Source organism: Manacus candei, unplaced genomic scaffold (genome assembly GCF_025592945.1).
Source record: "Manacus candei isolate 608988 ecotype Guabito, Panama unplaced genomic scaffold, ASM2559294v1 h1tg000047l, whole genome shotgun sequence".
Lineage (NCBI taxonomy): Eukaryota > Metazoa > Chordata > Aves > Passeriformes > Pipridae > Manacus > Manacus candei.
In genome coordinates, this window is record NW_026138095.1 from 6,360,673 (window position 1) to 6,376,793 (window position 16,121).

General features: G+C 50.5%; 3 protein-coding genes across 5 annotated transcripts in view; 1 reads left to right on the forward strand and 2 right to left on the reverse strand.

Moving 5' to 3' along the window:
• Positions 1–2,286, reverse strand: part of ACSF2 (acyl-CoA synthetase family member 2) — a 36,822-nt gene extending 34,536 nt beyond the window's left edge. Inside the window, exon 1 of one of the 2 annotated variants that reach the window (XM_051797592.1) lies at positions 2,167–2,286. Coding sequence is in view for 1 of the 2 variants with exons in the window: in XM_051797590.1 (XP_051653550.1) it covers positions 1,616–1,704 (89 nt within the window). In the remaining variant the exon portion in view is untranslated. Of the gene's footprint in view, positions 1–1,615; positions 1,778–2,166 lie in introns of those variants that run through there. The other variant, XM_051797590.1, reaches the window with a different exon arrangement.
• Positions 2,287–5,658: 3,372 nt separating this feature from the next.
• Positions 5,659–10,047, forward strand: LRRC59 (leucine rich repeat containing 59). The gene is made up of 7 exons (XM_051797605.1): positions 5,659–5,916; positions 6,266–6,325; positions 6,824–6,982; positions 7,288–7,392; positions 8,003–8,075; positions 8,541–8,714; positions 9,251–10,047. The coding sequence occupies exons 1-7, from the start codon at positions 5,812–5,814 to the stop codon at positions 9,493–9,495; spliced, it is 921 nt and encodes a 306-aa protein (XP_051653565.1). The 5' UTR covers positions 5,659–5,811; the 3' UTR covers positions 9,496–10,047.
• Positions 10,048–11,543: 1,496 nt separating this feature from the next.
• On the reverse strand, positions 11,544–16,093 carry EME1 (essential meiotic structure-specific endonuclease 1). Of its 2 annotated transcripts, XM_051797594.1 has the most exons (8): positions 15,432–16,093; positions 15,220–15,347; positions 14,959–15,045; positions 14,395–14,516; positions 14,061–14,193; positions 13,573–13,688; positions 12,398–12,587; positions 11,544–12,050 (listed from the first exon to the last, which is right to left on the reverse strand). In XM_051797594.1, exons 1-8 carry the CDS (start codon positions 16,054–16,056, stop codon positions 11,874–11,876), a joined length of 1,578 nt encoding a protein of 525 aa, XP_051653554.1. In that variant the 5' UTR covers positions 16,057–16,093; the 3' UTR covers positions 11,544–11,873. The 2 variants fall into 2 exon arrangements, with proteins under 2 accessions (XP_051653554.1, XP_051653555.1); XM_051797595.1 differs by lacking the exon at positions 14,959–15,045.
• Between the last annotated feature and the right edge of the window lie 28 nt (positions 16,094–16,121).

Here is a 16,121-nt window from a genome sequence, read left to right on the forward strand (position 1 = left end):
CAATAAACAGTATAGAGTTGTTGATATAAGATAACCAGCTCTGTTTTCACCTTTAACTCTTCATCAGTCTCTACAGAAATTATCAAAGGGGATGAGACAGGAACACAAGGCAGAGGTGTCACCTGTACAGTGTGAAGGACATCGACCTGACCAGTCCCTCTGCCCTCCCAGGGCTTAGGAACTGTCCTCATTACAGAGTTCACACTCAGAAAGGTTCATGAACTCTCCTGCCAATTCCTTTGTTCATGGACATCTACCAGGAGCTTCTCCCCACAAAGCAAGAGCCTTTGTGTCTTCTGTGTCATATGACTGCAATAAAAGGGTGGTGAAAGTTGGCCCAGCTCTGACCTCCCCTCTTCTTTGCTCTGTTGACTAAAGAGTTAACTAGGTTCTCTTTTTTTTTTTTTTGTTTTGGTTTGAGGAAGGACCAAGTTCCCAGGGTTTTCAGACTCCTCCTGCAGCAACTTTCTAGACTTTCTACTTATGTTTTTTACTGTGTTTCTCTGCCCTCAGCACTCTTCCGTTCAAAAGGATAAATACACCTAGGAGCAGAATTTAATAATTTATTTTTTTTTATAATGTTACTAGAAAGACTTTACTGTCTAAATTTGTCATCTTTTTCTCCAAGGGCTTTGTGTTCCTGTCCTACAGTTTCACTTCTGGGCTGGAGTGAACTGTAGTGAACTCTCTGTCATGCTTCCCTTCTGATCCAATTTCCTAAGATTTTGAGAAGGAAGCTTGGAGCATCCACGATGAGGTGGCTTCAGCCACCTCACTCCTAATGTCAAACCAGCTGAAAAGAAACACCCTGTCTGTGGAAAAACAAGGAACCCCCATGGCTCCTGGGGAATTGCTCACTGGAAGTCATTCCTCCCAGTGAGTATTAGGCTCTGAATATCAGCTAATCCTTCAGAGCCTTTCCCAAAGCCTTCCCATTGCTGTTCTTTCACACAAACTTGCTCCAAGAGGCAGCACTGAAGGAAAGCAAAATAAAGAACTGGGCTGACCCCCCCCAGAGCTCCTTGGTGCCCTGGACCTGCTGTGTCCCCCACCACCCTGCCCACCTGGGGTTCTGCAGGACCACAGGGGGACAGGAACACTGCCTGCAAGTCAGAGTGCCCAAGGAGGGTGAAGAAGCCATTTGATGTTTGATGTTACTGAAATCAGGATGGAGCTGGTGCACAAAGAAAGTTCAGCCCTGGGCTGAACATCCCTGCATTAACTGCGCAGGGCTCCTCATTTCCCCTGGTCCCCTCCCAGGCTGTGGGGGCAGACCCAGGGGGTGCAGCCTGTCGTCTCCCATTTTGGAGGGGCTTTAGGGGAGCCAAGGCACAGTGACACACACCGAGATGAACCTGCCCTTCCCGCATGCGGCAACTCGCCTGGCTGGACACCCACATCAACCGGCAGCTGCCCTATAGCCCCTGTCCCCCATCACACACGGTCTGCAGCCTCTATGCCCCACAGTCCCCCATCTCCAGCCCCCACCGCCCTCCACCCTCTATAACCCCCATTCCTTCTCATCCACAACCCCCTGTTCCCTACAGCCACCCATCCCCTATAGCCCGCACCCCCGTTCCCCCGCACTCCCTCCCGGTTCCCAGCCCATCCCTACCTTCCCGGGGGGGGTCCCCGCCTCCCGCCCGCCCGACGCAGGACCCGCAGCCCATGCCGGGGCAGCGCTGCCAGCCGGGCCGCGGCCATTCCTCCAGCGGCGGCAGGACCGGGACAACCGACGGGGCCCGGCCCGACCCGTCCCGTCCCAACGCTCGGAGCGCGGGGGCGGTGCCCGGCCCGCCCCGGCCCCGCTCCGCCCCATCCTCGGGGGCTGCGGGGGCCGGGACCCTCCGCCGGCCGCGAGGAGTGCCCGGTGGGATGGGGAGCAGGGAAAGCGCCCACCCGAGTGCGGGGATGGGGGCTCAGAGGGAGCCCCCGGCACACGGCTGGCAGCGCAGGGTCCCGCCGGGCATCTGCCCCGTCCTCGGCCAGTCCACTGCCCAAGCCCTGCACCGCACCTCCTCCCCTGTACATTCCCACTCCATTCTTCTTCCCAGCTTGCCCCATCAGTCTGTTTCTGCCTGACTCCAGCCGCCCCGAATGAGCCCCTCCACCCGAATGAGCGGAGGTGGACTTCGGTGCGAGACAACCAACATCACTTTTCTTCACCTGTATCCCCTGGTGCCTGAGCCCCAGAGACACCAATTGACCTCCAGCACTATCCACTCAAGGAGTTATCAGTTACCACCCCACTAACAGCTTCAGGCCCTCCGTGGCTCGTGCGCCCTCCCATGGGAGGAGGAGAGACCAGCTGGGAACTGCAGAGCTGCTCCAGGGATGAGGCCCCTCACCAAGAGCAGAGGTGCGGGCAGGCACCAGGTGAGGAACACGGTGGTGCTGAGTTCTGCAGCAGCACTGATGCTGAGCAGGAGACACATCATCCTTCCCCACGTGAAACGACTGACAGCCTGTCTGGCCACGGCCTGCAGCAATGGCCAAAAGCTAATTAATCCTAATGAAATGGCTGGAGTATAACTCTGAGCCCAGAAATGCTCTGTGTCTTTTGAATACCACATAGGCATTAACCAAACTGTGCTGTCAGTGCTGGCCTGAGACATGGGCTGCTTCTGTAGGTGTTTTGCAGCTCTGCCTGGGTGGAAGCTGGAATTAGTGTGCCTGGACACGGTGTCTGTACCATGCCAAGCATAACAGTGCTGATGAACAAGGGCATCAATATTGGCCTCAGAATGGTGAATCTCAGACACCAAAGCCATAAATGTGTTCACAACAGAGTGAAATACCAACTGTCACCAGACCTCTGATTTTAGAAACAGGAAAGATTTTCCCCAATATGCATCTTGTTTGCAAGGAGTTTGTTCAGTGGCAGCAGTGACAGTGTTTTCTTTGGTAGGGAAAGGGAGATTTTTGTCCTTGAAATATGAAAAATCGGCCGTGGCTGCAGAGGGGCCTCATAGATCTGCAGAGGGGACACAAGGATCCACAAGGGGTCTGGGAATGATCTCCATCCCCGGGCCGGCATGGCCAGCTTAGGCCCCCAGGGGGGGAAGGATTGCTAGATCAGGATTAGATTGACATCCCACTTCCCTGAGCAGTTCCTGCTCCATTCTCCTTGCTGATGTTCTTGCAGCCTTCCTCTAGCAGAGAGTACAGATGTACCCTTTGTTATGGTTTATCTTGTGGATGTTCGAAATCTTTCTAGTCTACATGCACAGGTACCTCTTCAAGTCAGTCCCACTGCAATCAGCAGCAAGGTGAGTTTCTGGATTCCCACAGGTGATGTAAGGCTGTGTGACATTCCTGGCCAGAAGTCGTCCTTTCACTGCTTCAGCACAGGACAGAGCAATTATCTTTGTCTGTGCTGATGGAGCATCTGAGGGCTCAGTGTTGTATAACCACTGGGGGAAAAAAAAATGTCTGGGATGCAAACACCTCACCTTTAATAAATAAAGATAAAGCTGACTTTTGGCTTGATCTTCCCATGTAACAATCATTAGCTCACAGGGTGAATCTTGGTTAAAGAAAGAATTAAATCAAGAATTATGCAGAAGTTAAGGCGACCTTGACATTTGGCTATGTTTGTTAAAAATTGTCAAAGCAAAGGCCACCTGAAGTAGTACCACTTCATACACCATTGCAGAAGGTATCATTGCTTTCTAATGGAGATTTAAAAATCTGCCTTCAAGTTAATCACAAATAAGCAGGTAGGTTTTGTAACCCATCTACACCCCTGCTTGTCTTTGCTAAGAGCCAAAAGCTCCTTGGATTTGTGCAAACCCAGATTTCAGTCCCTGCAGCACTGCACAGACAAGGACTTCTCCCAGAGATGCAGAGGGTCTTGCTCAGGTCCCCCCAAAGCCCCTTTGGTTTTGCCCTCTGTAGCAGAACTGTGTGGGGTGCCCCCCAGCCACAGATGGGAACTGCACAACACTTCATGTGAGTCCTTTGTTGCCTCAGGGTAACACAGGGCTCAGCAATCACCTGCCTTCCTCAGAGATCTGGCAATGAGAGGTTTCCCCACTGTTCCCTGGGGCAGGTCTTCTCTGGCCCTTCCTTGTCTCCAAACATTGTTGTGAAAAGCTGAGGGATGGGAGATGCTCTTGGATGACTAGACCTTGCCCTTCTCAGATGTGGGCTCTTTAGTTTCTGGTCACCTTTGGAGGAACAACACCACGCTTCGAGAAACTTCTATAATCTCCTAGATGAGAGCACCTTAAAGTCAGGCAGATTTTATTGTACTTTCTATGAGGCAAATCCTCGTGTGCTGGTTTGGGGTGCCTTTGCTTAGAGACCCCTGTGGTCACAGTTCCCTCTGTGCTGAGCTAATGCTGGTTTCTGGGTGTTGGAAAAGACTTACTGCCAGTTTAAAAACTAACTAATGCATGCATGGGGTAGATGTGCTGCAGTAGTGAAACATCTTTGCAAGGTCCTGTATGCCATGAATCACACAGGGATCAGGGAATTCAAGGTCAGTCCTCACTGTAATCCCATTACCGGGTAGCACTAATTTGGCTCTGCTCCAGGTTCCTTTCTCTTTCACTGACTTTCTCCACAGCAGGTCAGGACAGTGCTCTGCTCCTGTGGCAATGAAGCAAAAGCAGGAACATCCATTGAGTGTTCCCCCTCTGAAGAGACATTGTGGGTAACAGTCCAACCAAGAGAGAATTCACCCCTCGCATTAGGGAGACTGTGGAGAGATTGAAGCAGCTGTATCAGCTGTTGTAAAACAAGGTACTGATCACTGGGTTTCTGGGTTGTTACTGAGATTATTGGCTGTTAACCTGGTTGGTTTTCCATGAGGTGGTGTTTGATGCGGTGATGTGACCGGATGTGAATCTCACCCACCCATGGGGTTGGGCTGGGAGTTCTCCTTTCCTTCGCAGAGCCATTTCACGTGTCCAGATGCAAACTCCTGCCAGCCTGGCCAGGGGCCTGGGGCCAGTGGGATGGTGGGAGGGGTGCCCCAACGCAACTCTCAAAAGTTTTCACTATTTATATGCTTTAGCAAACAAAGGCATTAATGTACATTGGCTACAAGTTACCTAGTTCTTGTATTCTGTCTCTCACTTCCCATGCTAATTAGTCTGTATGCTCAGTCTTTCTTGTCTTTTGGGGTGGTGGGTCTCTTGAGTCCGTGGCTGTGAGTCAGTGGTCACAATTTCCCCCTGCCAGAATTACCTTTTACCCAGTTGGAGCTGATTCAGTGCAGTTGTTGAGTTGGCTTTATTAGTTTCTTCCTTATCTTGGGGGTTCTGCCAAATGTCCTTGTGGCCCATAAATTCTGCATTCTTTGTGCCCACTATCAGCGGCACATCCTTCTTCCCAAGCTTTGTTGACCTCCCCCTAGGTCTGAGATCACTGCCCCAAACCTTAACAAGGCAATTCTACCGACGAGTAGTTTGTCTTCCGAACACCTGGACGCCCCTCAGAGCCTGTTTTCTGCTGTCACGCCGATTAAATCCCCTTTCTTGCTGATCGGGCTTGAAAGCGCACGGAGAGCAGACATCAAAGAACACCCCGACTTTAAGGAGATCGTCACCGGCCCCCGCTCCCCGGCAGCGGCGGTGCCGTGCGGGCGGTGCGGCCCCGCTCCGGGCCGGCAGCGGGCGCGCTCGGCCCGCGGCGGGGGCTGGCGGGGCCCGCGCGGACGTGGCCGCGGAAGTGGGTGGCGGGGCCGGGCCGTGCCACGCCGGGACGGGACGGGCTGGGCTGGGCTGAGCCGTGCCGGGCCGAACCGAGCCGTGCCGCGCCCCCGTTCCCCCCCGCATCCCCTGTTGGCGGCTGCCCCCCGGAGCCATGTCGCGGGGCGGCGGGAAGGGGCTGAGCCTAAAGGACAAGCTGGACGGGAACGAGCTGGACCTGAGCCTCTGCGACCTGAACGAGGTGCCGGTCCGCGAGCTGGTGAGTCCCCGGCCCGGCGGGGATGGGGGCGAGCGCGGTCCCCGGGGAAGGGGAGGCGGGGGGAGACAGATGTGTTGCGGGGGTTGTGACCTGGCCTGCGGGTATTTAAAGCGACGGGGAAGGGGGTTCCGTGTCCCGCCGGCCCGGCAGCCGCTGTTCAGTGCTTATCCCGGGATAAAAACCGCCTTTGGACCCAGAAACCGATCCGGAGATGACGCGACCTCGGAGCAGCCGCGGGGGATGGACAGACTGATGCGGGAGAAACCGCAGAGGCCGAGGCAGAACTAGTGGGTGTCAGAGGAGCTCGGGTGAACCTCCGTGTTCATTTAGCGCTTTATTTCTCTTTCAGGCTGCTCTTCCAAAAGCTACTATCTTGGATTTGTCCTGTAACAACCTCATTTCCTTGCCGGTAAGGTGCTAGAGAGCCTTCGTGGGGATGAGTCTGCTGGGAAATATTTGGAAAAGATAACTAGTGCTTCTTCAGAGGCTCTCCAGGAGGTTTGGAAGTGGTGCTTCTTCCCCCATCCTGGGGTGGCTGAATGACTCCGTTGTCAGTGATGGGTCAGTGCTGGTGGTGGGTTTGGCTGAGGCAGAAGAGAGGAAAGGGTTGCACTGAGTGAAGATTGCAGTATCTTCTTGCCAGAGCATCCCCAGGTGAATACAGACCCGTTCCATCAGCAGTGGAGGCTCTGGTTTGTTCCTGTCAGATTGCCATACATCACCTTGTCAGTCTGTCATATGTGTCCCACCTCCATCTTCTGAGGACAGTGGTTTTCCTCCATCACAGTCCTGTAGGTAGTTAGGAATTTGAGACTGATGCGAGGTGCAGGTTGTGTCCACGTACTCGCCGCAGAGGTTCCTCCGTAGAGGTGCTGACCAGCTTTCTCTGGGTTTGTTTGGGTTTCAGTCAGACTTCTGCAGTTTGATGCATCTGGTGAAACTGGATTTGAGTAAAAACCGGCTTCAACAGCTGCCCTTGGACTTTGGCCGCCTGGTCAATCTGCAGCACCTGGACCTTCTCAACAACCGTTTAGTCACCCTGCCAGTCAGCTTTGCACAGCTCAAGGTAAAACTGTTTGCTGGGCAGTTACGTAAAGCTTTGGGATGCAGCCCAGGGTCTTGTGATCCTGCTCAAGTTGATTTCTCTGGTAAAGCATCCATCCTGCTGACTACCCATTCCAAAATTCAGCTGGCTCTGCACCGCAGCTCGGTGAAAATTCTCTCAGTCTATTGAAAGCGTCTCTGCTCGTCTTCTGTACCTGTTTCATTCATCTGAAAACTAAGCAGTCCTTTGCTTCTGTTTTGGATCTCTTAAATAATTGCAAGACTGCTGTGCTCTTACAGCCTCCCCTTTGTCGTGCCTTTTTGCAGAACCTGAAGTGGCTGGATCTGAAGGACAATCCCCTGGATCCTGTCCTGGCTAAAGTGGCAGGAGACTGTCTGGATGAGAAGCAGTGTAAGCAGGCTGCTGTCAAGGTAAAGAATCTGCTTTTATTCTCTTTTTTTTTTTTTTTTTTTTACTTTCATGGCTTTGTCAGTGGTGTTTCTTCCTCTTTTTGCTTAGCAAGCTGGGCAGCTGCTGCAGCAGTCTGAAGTTTCTTCAGGCAGTGAGGTGCAGGTTCACTGCACTGACTCCACTGCTGCTGTGCCTGTGGAGAGCAAATGCCTGGCTGAGGGGGATTCTCCTCCACTAGTGGAGTTAAGAGAGGATTAAATTCTGCTTGCCAAGAAAGTAGAGGCATAATCAGACATAATAATCCATGCCTAGGCTTATTGTACAAAAATCTCTGGAGAAGTTCTGGCAAACTATAGACTCACATAAATAGAAATGTTCTGTGATCCCCTGTATCAGTGAGCACCAGTTTGCCACGTTTGTTTTTAATGGGAAGATCTGTTTCTTAATGGCAAAGACTCACATAGGAAGGTCCGAGCTCTTTCTCCTCAGAGTTGTGCCTGTAGGGGTAGGTCAGGGTTGGGTGTCAGCCCCAGCTGACTGTCCTCAGCCACAATCCAGCTGTTCTGTTCTGAACTGACTGTGCCACGAGCCCCCTGCACAGCCCTCAGGTTGTTTTCTTGGACCTTGAAGGTACTGCAGCACATGAAAGCGATCCAGTCCGAGCAGGATCGACAACGGCAACGGAAACTCCAGGCAGAGCGAGGTAGGCACAAAGAGCCCCCACGTGCTGTCTGCTGAGGGCTGCTCTTGGTCTCTCTAACACACCCAAACACACTGGAATCCATCTAGCAAATTGCCATCTAACAAGTACTTGTAGCCATCCAAATCCTGAAGATTCAGGGAGTAGAAGGGTAGAAGGGCTGGAGGGAGAAACATAGCAGGGGGTAACTATGTGACTTCTTGCCTGAATAATATTTAGATTTCTAGATGGAAAGTGGTATAGGTTACCTATAAAAATATGAAAGAAAAGCATGGGATTTACTTTAAGGGAAGTCTAATTCTGAGGGAGCAAAATGCAAGGTTTGTAATACTAAATAAAATGATAAAATAAGAGGATAGTTATTTAATTGGTTTCTTCATTCCAATCGGGATCAGATAAGCAGGTAATAAGGAAGATGGCAATGACAACCCTTTAGATAAAAGGGAAAAACGTCCTGTTAATCCCCAGAAATGGAGAAGAAGCGTGAAGCAGAACAGCGAGCAAAGGAGGCTCAAGAGAGGGAACTGCGGAAGCGAGAGAAGGCAGAGGAGAAGGAACGCAGAAGGCGGGAATATGACGCTCAGAAAGCTGCAAAACAGGAGATGGAGAAGAAAACTAAAAAAGAAACGGTGCAAACCCGAAGTAAGTGGTATCAGTTTTGGGTGGGATTGCATCAGATTCCATCTTAATCAGACTTTGATGCTGCCAGAATTGCTTTCATGCTGCCCAGGTACTGGGGACGTTGGGAGTGGGCAGGGGGAACCTGTAGGAGTTCTGATAGACTCTTGCTGCTGTGCCCTTTTCCTCTTTGCCTGTGCTCTCATGAACTGTGGAGCTACAAGATTCAAGAAGTTCTCCAGCTGTTCCCAATGAGAACTTCCCTCCACTTATTTCAAGTGTACTGAACTACACGTGCAAAACCAGATCTTGTGCAACACAGAGGTGCTTTACACCCTCTCCACTGCTGCCCATGAAACTAAATCTGAAACTTTTCATGATAAACAGTTAAATCCTGCACATCTACCTGTTTATCAGAGCTAAGTAATGAAAATTCATGACAAAAGCCAACTGCAGCAGAGGCTGAAGTATCTTGCCTGAGCAGTTTGTTTCCGAACGCAGACTGTTAAAGATATTAGATGAATTCCTCACGTTCTGTCCTGTCCATGTTCTCATTACAGAGCCTGCCTCCAGCTCCCGTCCCCCTCAGCCCCCCCGGCACAAGCCCTCGTGGTCACGGTCGGTGCTGAGGGTCCTGCTCTTCGTGCTGTTCTGCATCCTGTGTGCTCTGGCCGCCTGTAAGCTGACAGAGCTGCAGCGTCAGCCCCTGTGCGTCAGCGTGAACACCCTCTACGAGGACGTGGTGGCTGCCCTGCAGAACCACAAGACCCTGCAAAACATGCTACAGCACAACTCGCAGCAGTGATTGTCCTGGGCGGGCATTTGCTTCGTCAGCATCTCCTTCCACCATCTACGCAGCCAGAATTCCTATGGAATTGTGTTCTGATGAAACTGCTTTGAACCAGTCAGCGTTGGTTTGCTGGTCCACTCCACAGAGCAGAGTTATTGTTCAGATCATCTTTGCTGTGCATGTTTTGCAGTTGGCCTGTAACTCCCATTTTTTGCGCACGTTAAACCTAAACTTGTTACCACTTCTCACCTCCAAGTGGTGTTCACCAGGATTGTGAGGTACAGGAAGCTGCCAGTCTATAGGAGTGGGAAAAACCAGCCCTCACCTTGCCTGGGTAGCTGTAGCTCTGAGCTGGAGGTGGAAGGTTTTTAATACATATCCATTCCTTGCTCTCATTTCTGTTTGTGCTAAAATTGGTGATATGGCTGTATGGGAATAACACACTAAGGCCCACTCCAGGACCAATTACAGGCATGTAGGATGGCTGTGCATCCGTATGTTGGAGCGAAGAGGCTGATGTGCTGTTGAAAGGAGCTGATAATTTTCAATACAACAGTTTTCACAGCAGTTTGTCTGAACTGGATGTTTGTGTTGTTAACGCGGTTTTAGTTTTAATTAGGTCCTTTAGGAACAGCCACAAAGGATTTCAGAGTACACAGGGGAACGATTCCTGCCTGCTGTATCCATGGTGGCAGCACTGGGTGGCACTGTGGGAGCACTGCTGGCAGGAAAGGTATTAGCCTTGGGGCTGGGGGAAGGCCAGGAAGTTTAGTGGCTTGCACCTGGAGAAGAAAACTCTCCTCTGCAAAGTCCTATTAATCATTTATAATTTCCCTAGAAAATATTTAAAATTAACTAATTTTAAATTTTCCTTATTAAAAAATTGGAACACAAGTCTGTCATATCCTTAAGGGCTTTGTGAGTACTAAAATGAAGTTAGGTTTCAGAGAGTATCCGTGCTACTGACTCCACTGAGACACCCTACACTTGTCCCCAGAGTCACTCTCTCTTCTCATACCTGGGATAATCACTGCCAAGAGCAGTGCTGTGAGGAAATCATCCATAGCAGTTCACACCAAGGTCACCATCGAAACCTTCATCTTTTTGTAACCTGATGGTAAGGCTGTGGTTCTCTGAGTGTCACACAGGATGGAGCGGCAGCATGAGTGTCAGATAAAGGCAGGAAGAGCTGCCTCTGCCTTAGCAGGGTGTATGGGTCCAAAGCTTCCTTCAGACGACTTTAAGCTTCACTTTTGGTGTGTAACTCATCCTGTTCTTTAAAAGATCCTTGCTCCCTATCCAAAAACGTTCAGGAAAACGACAAACAACATCCAAAGCAACATTTTCCTCCCTGCAGCAATTCCTGCCAGTGGCCGGGCGGGCTCAGCTGTGCCATCCAGGCAAGTGCTGCATAGGTAGGCAAATGCTGGGCTAATACAATTTATTGATTCGAGTCAGCAGTGCTGCTGGCCAGGCCAGGTCTCCTGCTGGATGCCGGAGTGAGCATGGCAGGTGAGGTTTTTCCACTGGAGGCAGCACAGTTCCAAAGATTAACTTCCACACATCGGATGCAGTTTAATTCTCTCAGCACTCATCTCAGTAAGTGCTGCTGTCACAAAAGCCCTCAACTGTCCTTGTGTGCACACAAGTGCTAATGGCTGCATGGACAGGCTGTGCTCCCCAATCTAATTAAAAGAAAGCTTTTTCTGCCAACTGTTTAGACCTCATAATTCCAACACATATAATCAGATTTTGAGACCCTCTCTAGATTAAGCTGTCTGGAGACTGAATCAGGGCAGTCTAAATTGATATCTCAAAATTAGTCTTACTCATTCCCATCTGCTACAGCAGAACACAGAGTCTGTTTTGTGAGGTAAAGTTCTTCCACCTCACTACAGCAGGTGCTGGGGGGGCAGCACTGTGTTGCTTTAGCATCAGGGTTTGTCCAAGAGGAGACAGAAGGTAACTCCTTGCAGTTCAGGAGAGCAGTAGGAAGCATTCCTTTCAACAGAGGACATACCTGTCTATATGCAAGACAACTCATTAAGAAGCAAAGATTATTCAAAATTATTTATTTTATAGAAAGACAAAGAATGCTGACATGCGATGAACTGTGTGCAACTCATGCTCTTGGGGAAGGTGTTCACCATCTTTCTTGTATAAACTGCAGCCATTCAGCAACTTTATCCAACTTTTTTCTTGCTATGATAAAGTCTAAATGTGCTTCAAGTCTTTAAACGAGGATCAACGACTTATCTAAGCACTTCTTCACAGAAGAAAACTGAACAGTTCAACCAGTCAAACAGTAAAACCCTTATTCCCTGGAGCTACCCAGTGAAATCCAAAAGTGAACCCTTCAACCAGACAAAGAGTAAAACCCTTATTCCCTGGAGCTACCCAGTGAGATCCAGACGGAGGTCAGGATTGTGGGAAGTCATCTGCAGGTAGATGCGTCGGGACAGCTCCGGCCCGATCCGCCGGGAGGTGGCTGTCACACCCTCGCCACGGTGCACTGGGATATTGGCTAGCATGTTCTCACGCTCCTGATCTGAGGAGCATTTTCCATAGGCCTAAAAGCAACACAAAAGAACAACACTATCATCCATTGCTCAAAAAAACCAGTCAAAGCCATGCACCTGTGACTGCTCTACCCTTCTACAATGTCTGCTCGGTTTTCACCTGGTCCCTCCCCAGTCCCATCCGTGAGCTTGGAGAGAAGAACCAACGCTTCTCCCTCAGTGGTCTGTTCTGGTAATCCAAAGCAGTGGATGCCAAGGAATCAGTTCCTTCACTACCTTAGTGGACTGCTCATACAGAATCGCTGTATCTAATTTAATACAGATTAAATGATTTCTTCCACCCCTTACATCAGCTGGCCACCTGCGCACGGTGCCAGGTATTCCTGAGGCATCCTCACCTGGATCAGAAGCTGAGGAGAAGGGTAGGCAGACACAATAGCCTCAGCCATCGCAGGGCTGACCCGGTTAAATTGCTGTATCTGCCTGTTCCAAACTTTCAAGAGACCCTTTCCAGAATGATCCACCTTTACCCCTCCACACCAACGCTTCTCCAAGTAGAAAGAGAACCCCGTATCCTCTCGTTCTCGCCTAGGGAGAACAAGGAATGAGGAAGGGAATAAGACAATGAAGAAAAAACTGTCCCTGTGCCTGTAGTCACAGAGCCAGAACGCTGTCCCTCACTCGTGCTGTTAGAGACACTGCTGGCATCAAAAGAAATGTTGACAATTTGACCCTATTTGCTTTATATTCGTTACCAATTTCTTTTAAGACCCAGACCGATATGGGAAAAAAAGCAATCCTGACACAAGCCAACACACAGAAAAAGTGGTAAACAAGAATTCACCTTCTGGCTGTCAACCATAACACTTTTACATGTAATTTTTAACATCTCGTCTCCTCTGACATGGAAAATCCAGCAGCTACTGTGAAAGGAATGCCAGGATTGTGTGAGACTGCACAAGATGGCTTTCTGAGCTATCACTGTGTAACACACTGCTATTCTTCCTTAACAGAAACAGCAAAGTGGTTCATTCTCAGGCATGTCTCTCTTGGTTATGCACTGTAGAAGAAAAGCTGGTGCTGTAAAAGCCCAGCCCTACTTGCATTCCCTTCTCACTCAAAAAATCTGCCTGAGAACAATTGCTTTACTTGATGTCAAGACTCCAGGGTGAAACCTGAGGGTGCTGAGGCACTGGAACAAGTAGCCCAGAGAAGCTACGGCTGCCCCATCCCTGGAAGTGTTCAAGGTCAGGTTGGATGGAGCTCTGAGCAACCTGGTATAGTGGGAGGTGTCCCTGCCCATGGCAGGGAGTTAGACTACATGATCTGTAAGGTTCCTTCCAACCCAAACCAGTCTGTGGTTCTGTGAAATCAGGGTCTGTCCTCACCTCTCCAAGGGCAGGACATCAGTTTCAAGAACAAGTCCTGTGTTGAGGGAGCTGCATTAGCAGCTGCTGTGTGTCACCTGCTCCTTTAAAAACCATTATACACTGTGTTGTACCTTCTATTCCCTCCCAGCAACTGAAAGTGCAGCCTCTCCAAATGAAGGACCAAACCTTCTGTGCTTACTCACTTGAATGGTGCCTCAGCCACAGCTTTTGTGAACATAGTGGCATATTCCCCGAGCTCCTCACAGCTGTCAAAAAAGCTGACCTGGACTTGTGTGCACAGCTGCAGATCCACCAGGGCCTGTATCACCATTGGAAACAACAAATGGGACAATCAGTCTTGTCACATCAAACCCTACTTTCATCTGAAACAGAAAAGGGTTACAAAGATCTCGCTGTAGAACAAGAACATCTGCTCTCTCCCCATTTTGGGAAGAGTTAATTTACGGCACTGAAGTATTCAGGGGCAGTCTGTCTCTGACAGGTAGTATCAGTTCAGTGTCCTCTGAGCTGCCACAGCTCCTCCATGGCACACCCTTGTTACACACAGGGCACTACGGATGGGCTTTGCCAACTGCATCCTCCCACCCAAGAAATGGTGTGACTAGGTCAAATGTTCAAACACTGGCAGACAACAGATGATGGCTGCATATCTGTTTTAAAAGGTACTCACTTCTTCCATGTCCATTCTGGTTAACTCCAGGCCAGGATCCTTAATTTTCCTTTTTCTCCCTTTTCTCTGTTCCTCTTGGTTCCCAGGTGCTGCTGCCTGTTGCAGTCTCTGTTTTGACTGAACTCCGAGGGACCTAAAAGGAGTAAAAGTAAGACCAGGGTGAGAGGCTGGATAGGCCTTTGCTTCTGTTTTTGTATAACAAACAGTGGAGCAGATCTGGGTGGGAATACCACTCATACTCCAGTCTTTGCTAGTAGGAGTTAATATAAACACCTATGGCATTTTTCGAGGCCAGAGAAAAACATAGAAGTGTTTGGAGGGAAAGAAGTTTGACCTGAAATAATTTTCTACTCCAACTACTGCCAGAGCCAGAATTTTCCCAGGTAGCTTCTCCATCACGTGAGCTACATAGCTCTGCAGGGTCATCTTCTGCCCTTCTGTGCAGCTGTCAACCTCCTGCAAAGATGGGAAAAAAAGGGGTTAAACCATTCTGAGGTACACATGGAAGCACAGCAAACTATGGCTCTGGTTCTGGTTTTGCAGATGAGTCTGTTCACACTTGCTCTTCAGGGAAAGCAGGCAATACTTGACCCTGTGTACAGTTACAGCAGAAAGAAATAAAAAATAATTCCCACTTGATGGAGCAATGTTACCCCTTCAGGGACGTGTGAACATTTTTAATTAGGAAAGTTTGTCAGAACTTTACATTATACAACCCAGCGGTTTTGATCCATTAATAGCTCAAACCCCCAGATTTCTGTTTTACTGAAAGCCTGCATTCATCCCCCACATAAGATTTTGTCCCACACCGAAACATTCCTGCCACAAAGAGGGACGACAAAACACCAGTTTTGCATCAAGGCATGTACAGGAGCACAAAAGTCATAAGCGCTCTCACTTGTTTGTAACTCTGAGCCATGGACAAAAACTCCCCCAAGCCAAGCAGAACCAGGACATTTAGTTCTTCTGTCCGTTCATCTCCCATCTGTTCAGATATGAAAACAAAAAGTCAGGCTAACAGTCTGTTCAGAATTCACTCAGACTCCCACTCAGAGCAGGGAGTTTAGGGGGTGTTTACTTGTGTTGCTAAATACAATTATGAGTGAGTCCAAACAACAGACGAAAAAAAGGCAAAAACATCAACATTTTAATTGCGCACCTGAGACGACACAGTCTTTCTCCTCCAGGTGATGCTGCAGGGAACAGCCTGGTTCTCAACCACACAGGAATAATTGGCAGCCTCCAAAGCCCTAAGGATCTGCTCACCACCTTCTACCTGCAAGAGGGCTGAAATCGGCACATGGGTCAGGCCTCCACAGAGAGGAGACAAACAGCCAGTGCAAAGCAGGTGCAGGCCGTGAGGACAACTACCTGGATCCAGCACCACTGTTATGTATTTCTGGCACTCTCCCGGCCGCTGAGCTTTCAGCGTCTTGGCAAGGGCTCTCTTCCTCTCTTTCTCCTCCTCCTGCAGCCTCCTCTTCGCTTCTCGTTCTTTCCTCCTCTCCCATGCAGCCTGGCAGACTGCCTCCCTTTCCCTCTGACTATACTGTCGCTTCTTGGGAGGGGGGGACGCTTCTGTGCTTGCTCCGCTTACCAGGGGGCTGCTGGGCTCGTCTTGGCCGACCGGCAGCGCAGGTCCCTCAGCACCGAATGTGCTGTTTTCACCGCCCCAACAACCTCCTCCAGACGGCGCCGGGTCTCCCCACGGCCCTTCGCCGCCCGGAGCCACCAGGTCACCGCTAGCGCAAAGCCCGCCGTCCGGCTGCCAGCAGGGCTCAGAACCCGCTCCCCCTCTCGCCGCGACCCTGCCACGCAAAGCGACGACCTCCTCCACCACCACCTCCTCCTCCGCCTCCTCGCCCCCGCTGCTCACCACCACAACTTCGGGGTCAGGAGACGGGGGCCGCGGGGGGCTCGGCTTGTGGGGTTCCAGCAGGGAGGACAGGCTGGGCAGCTCCTCCTCGCTGCCGCTCTCAGACGGCGGCTCCGCCATCGCGACCCTTCCCCTCAGAAAAACCCCCGCCGCGACCGCCGTGAAGTGGGGGGGGGAAGCTCGCG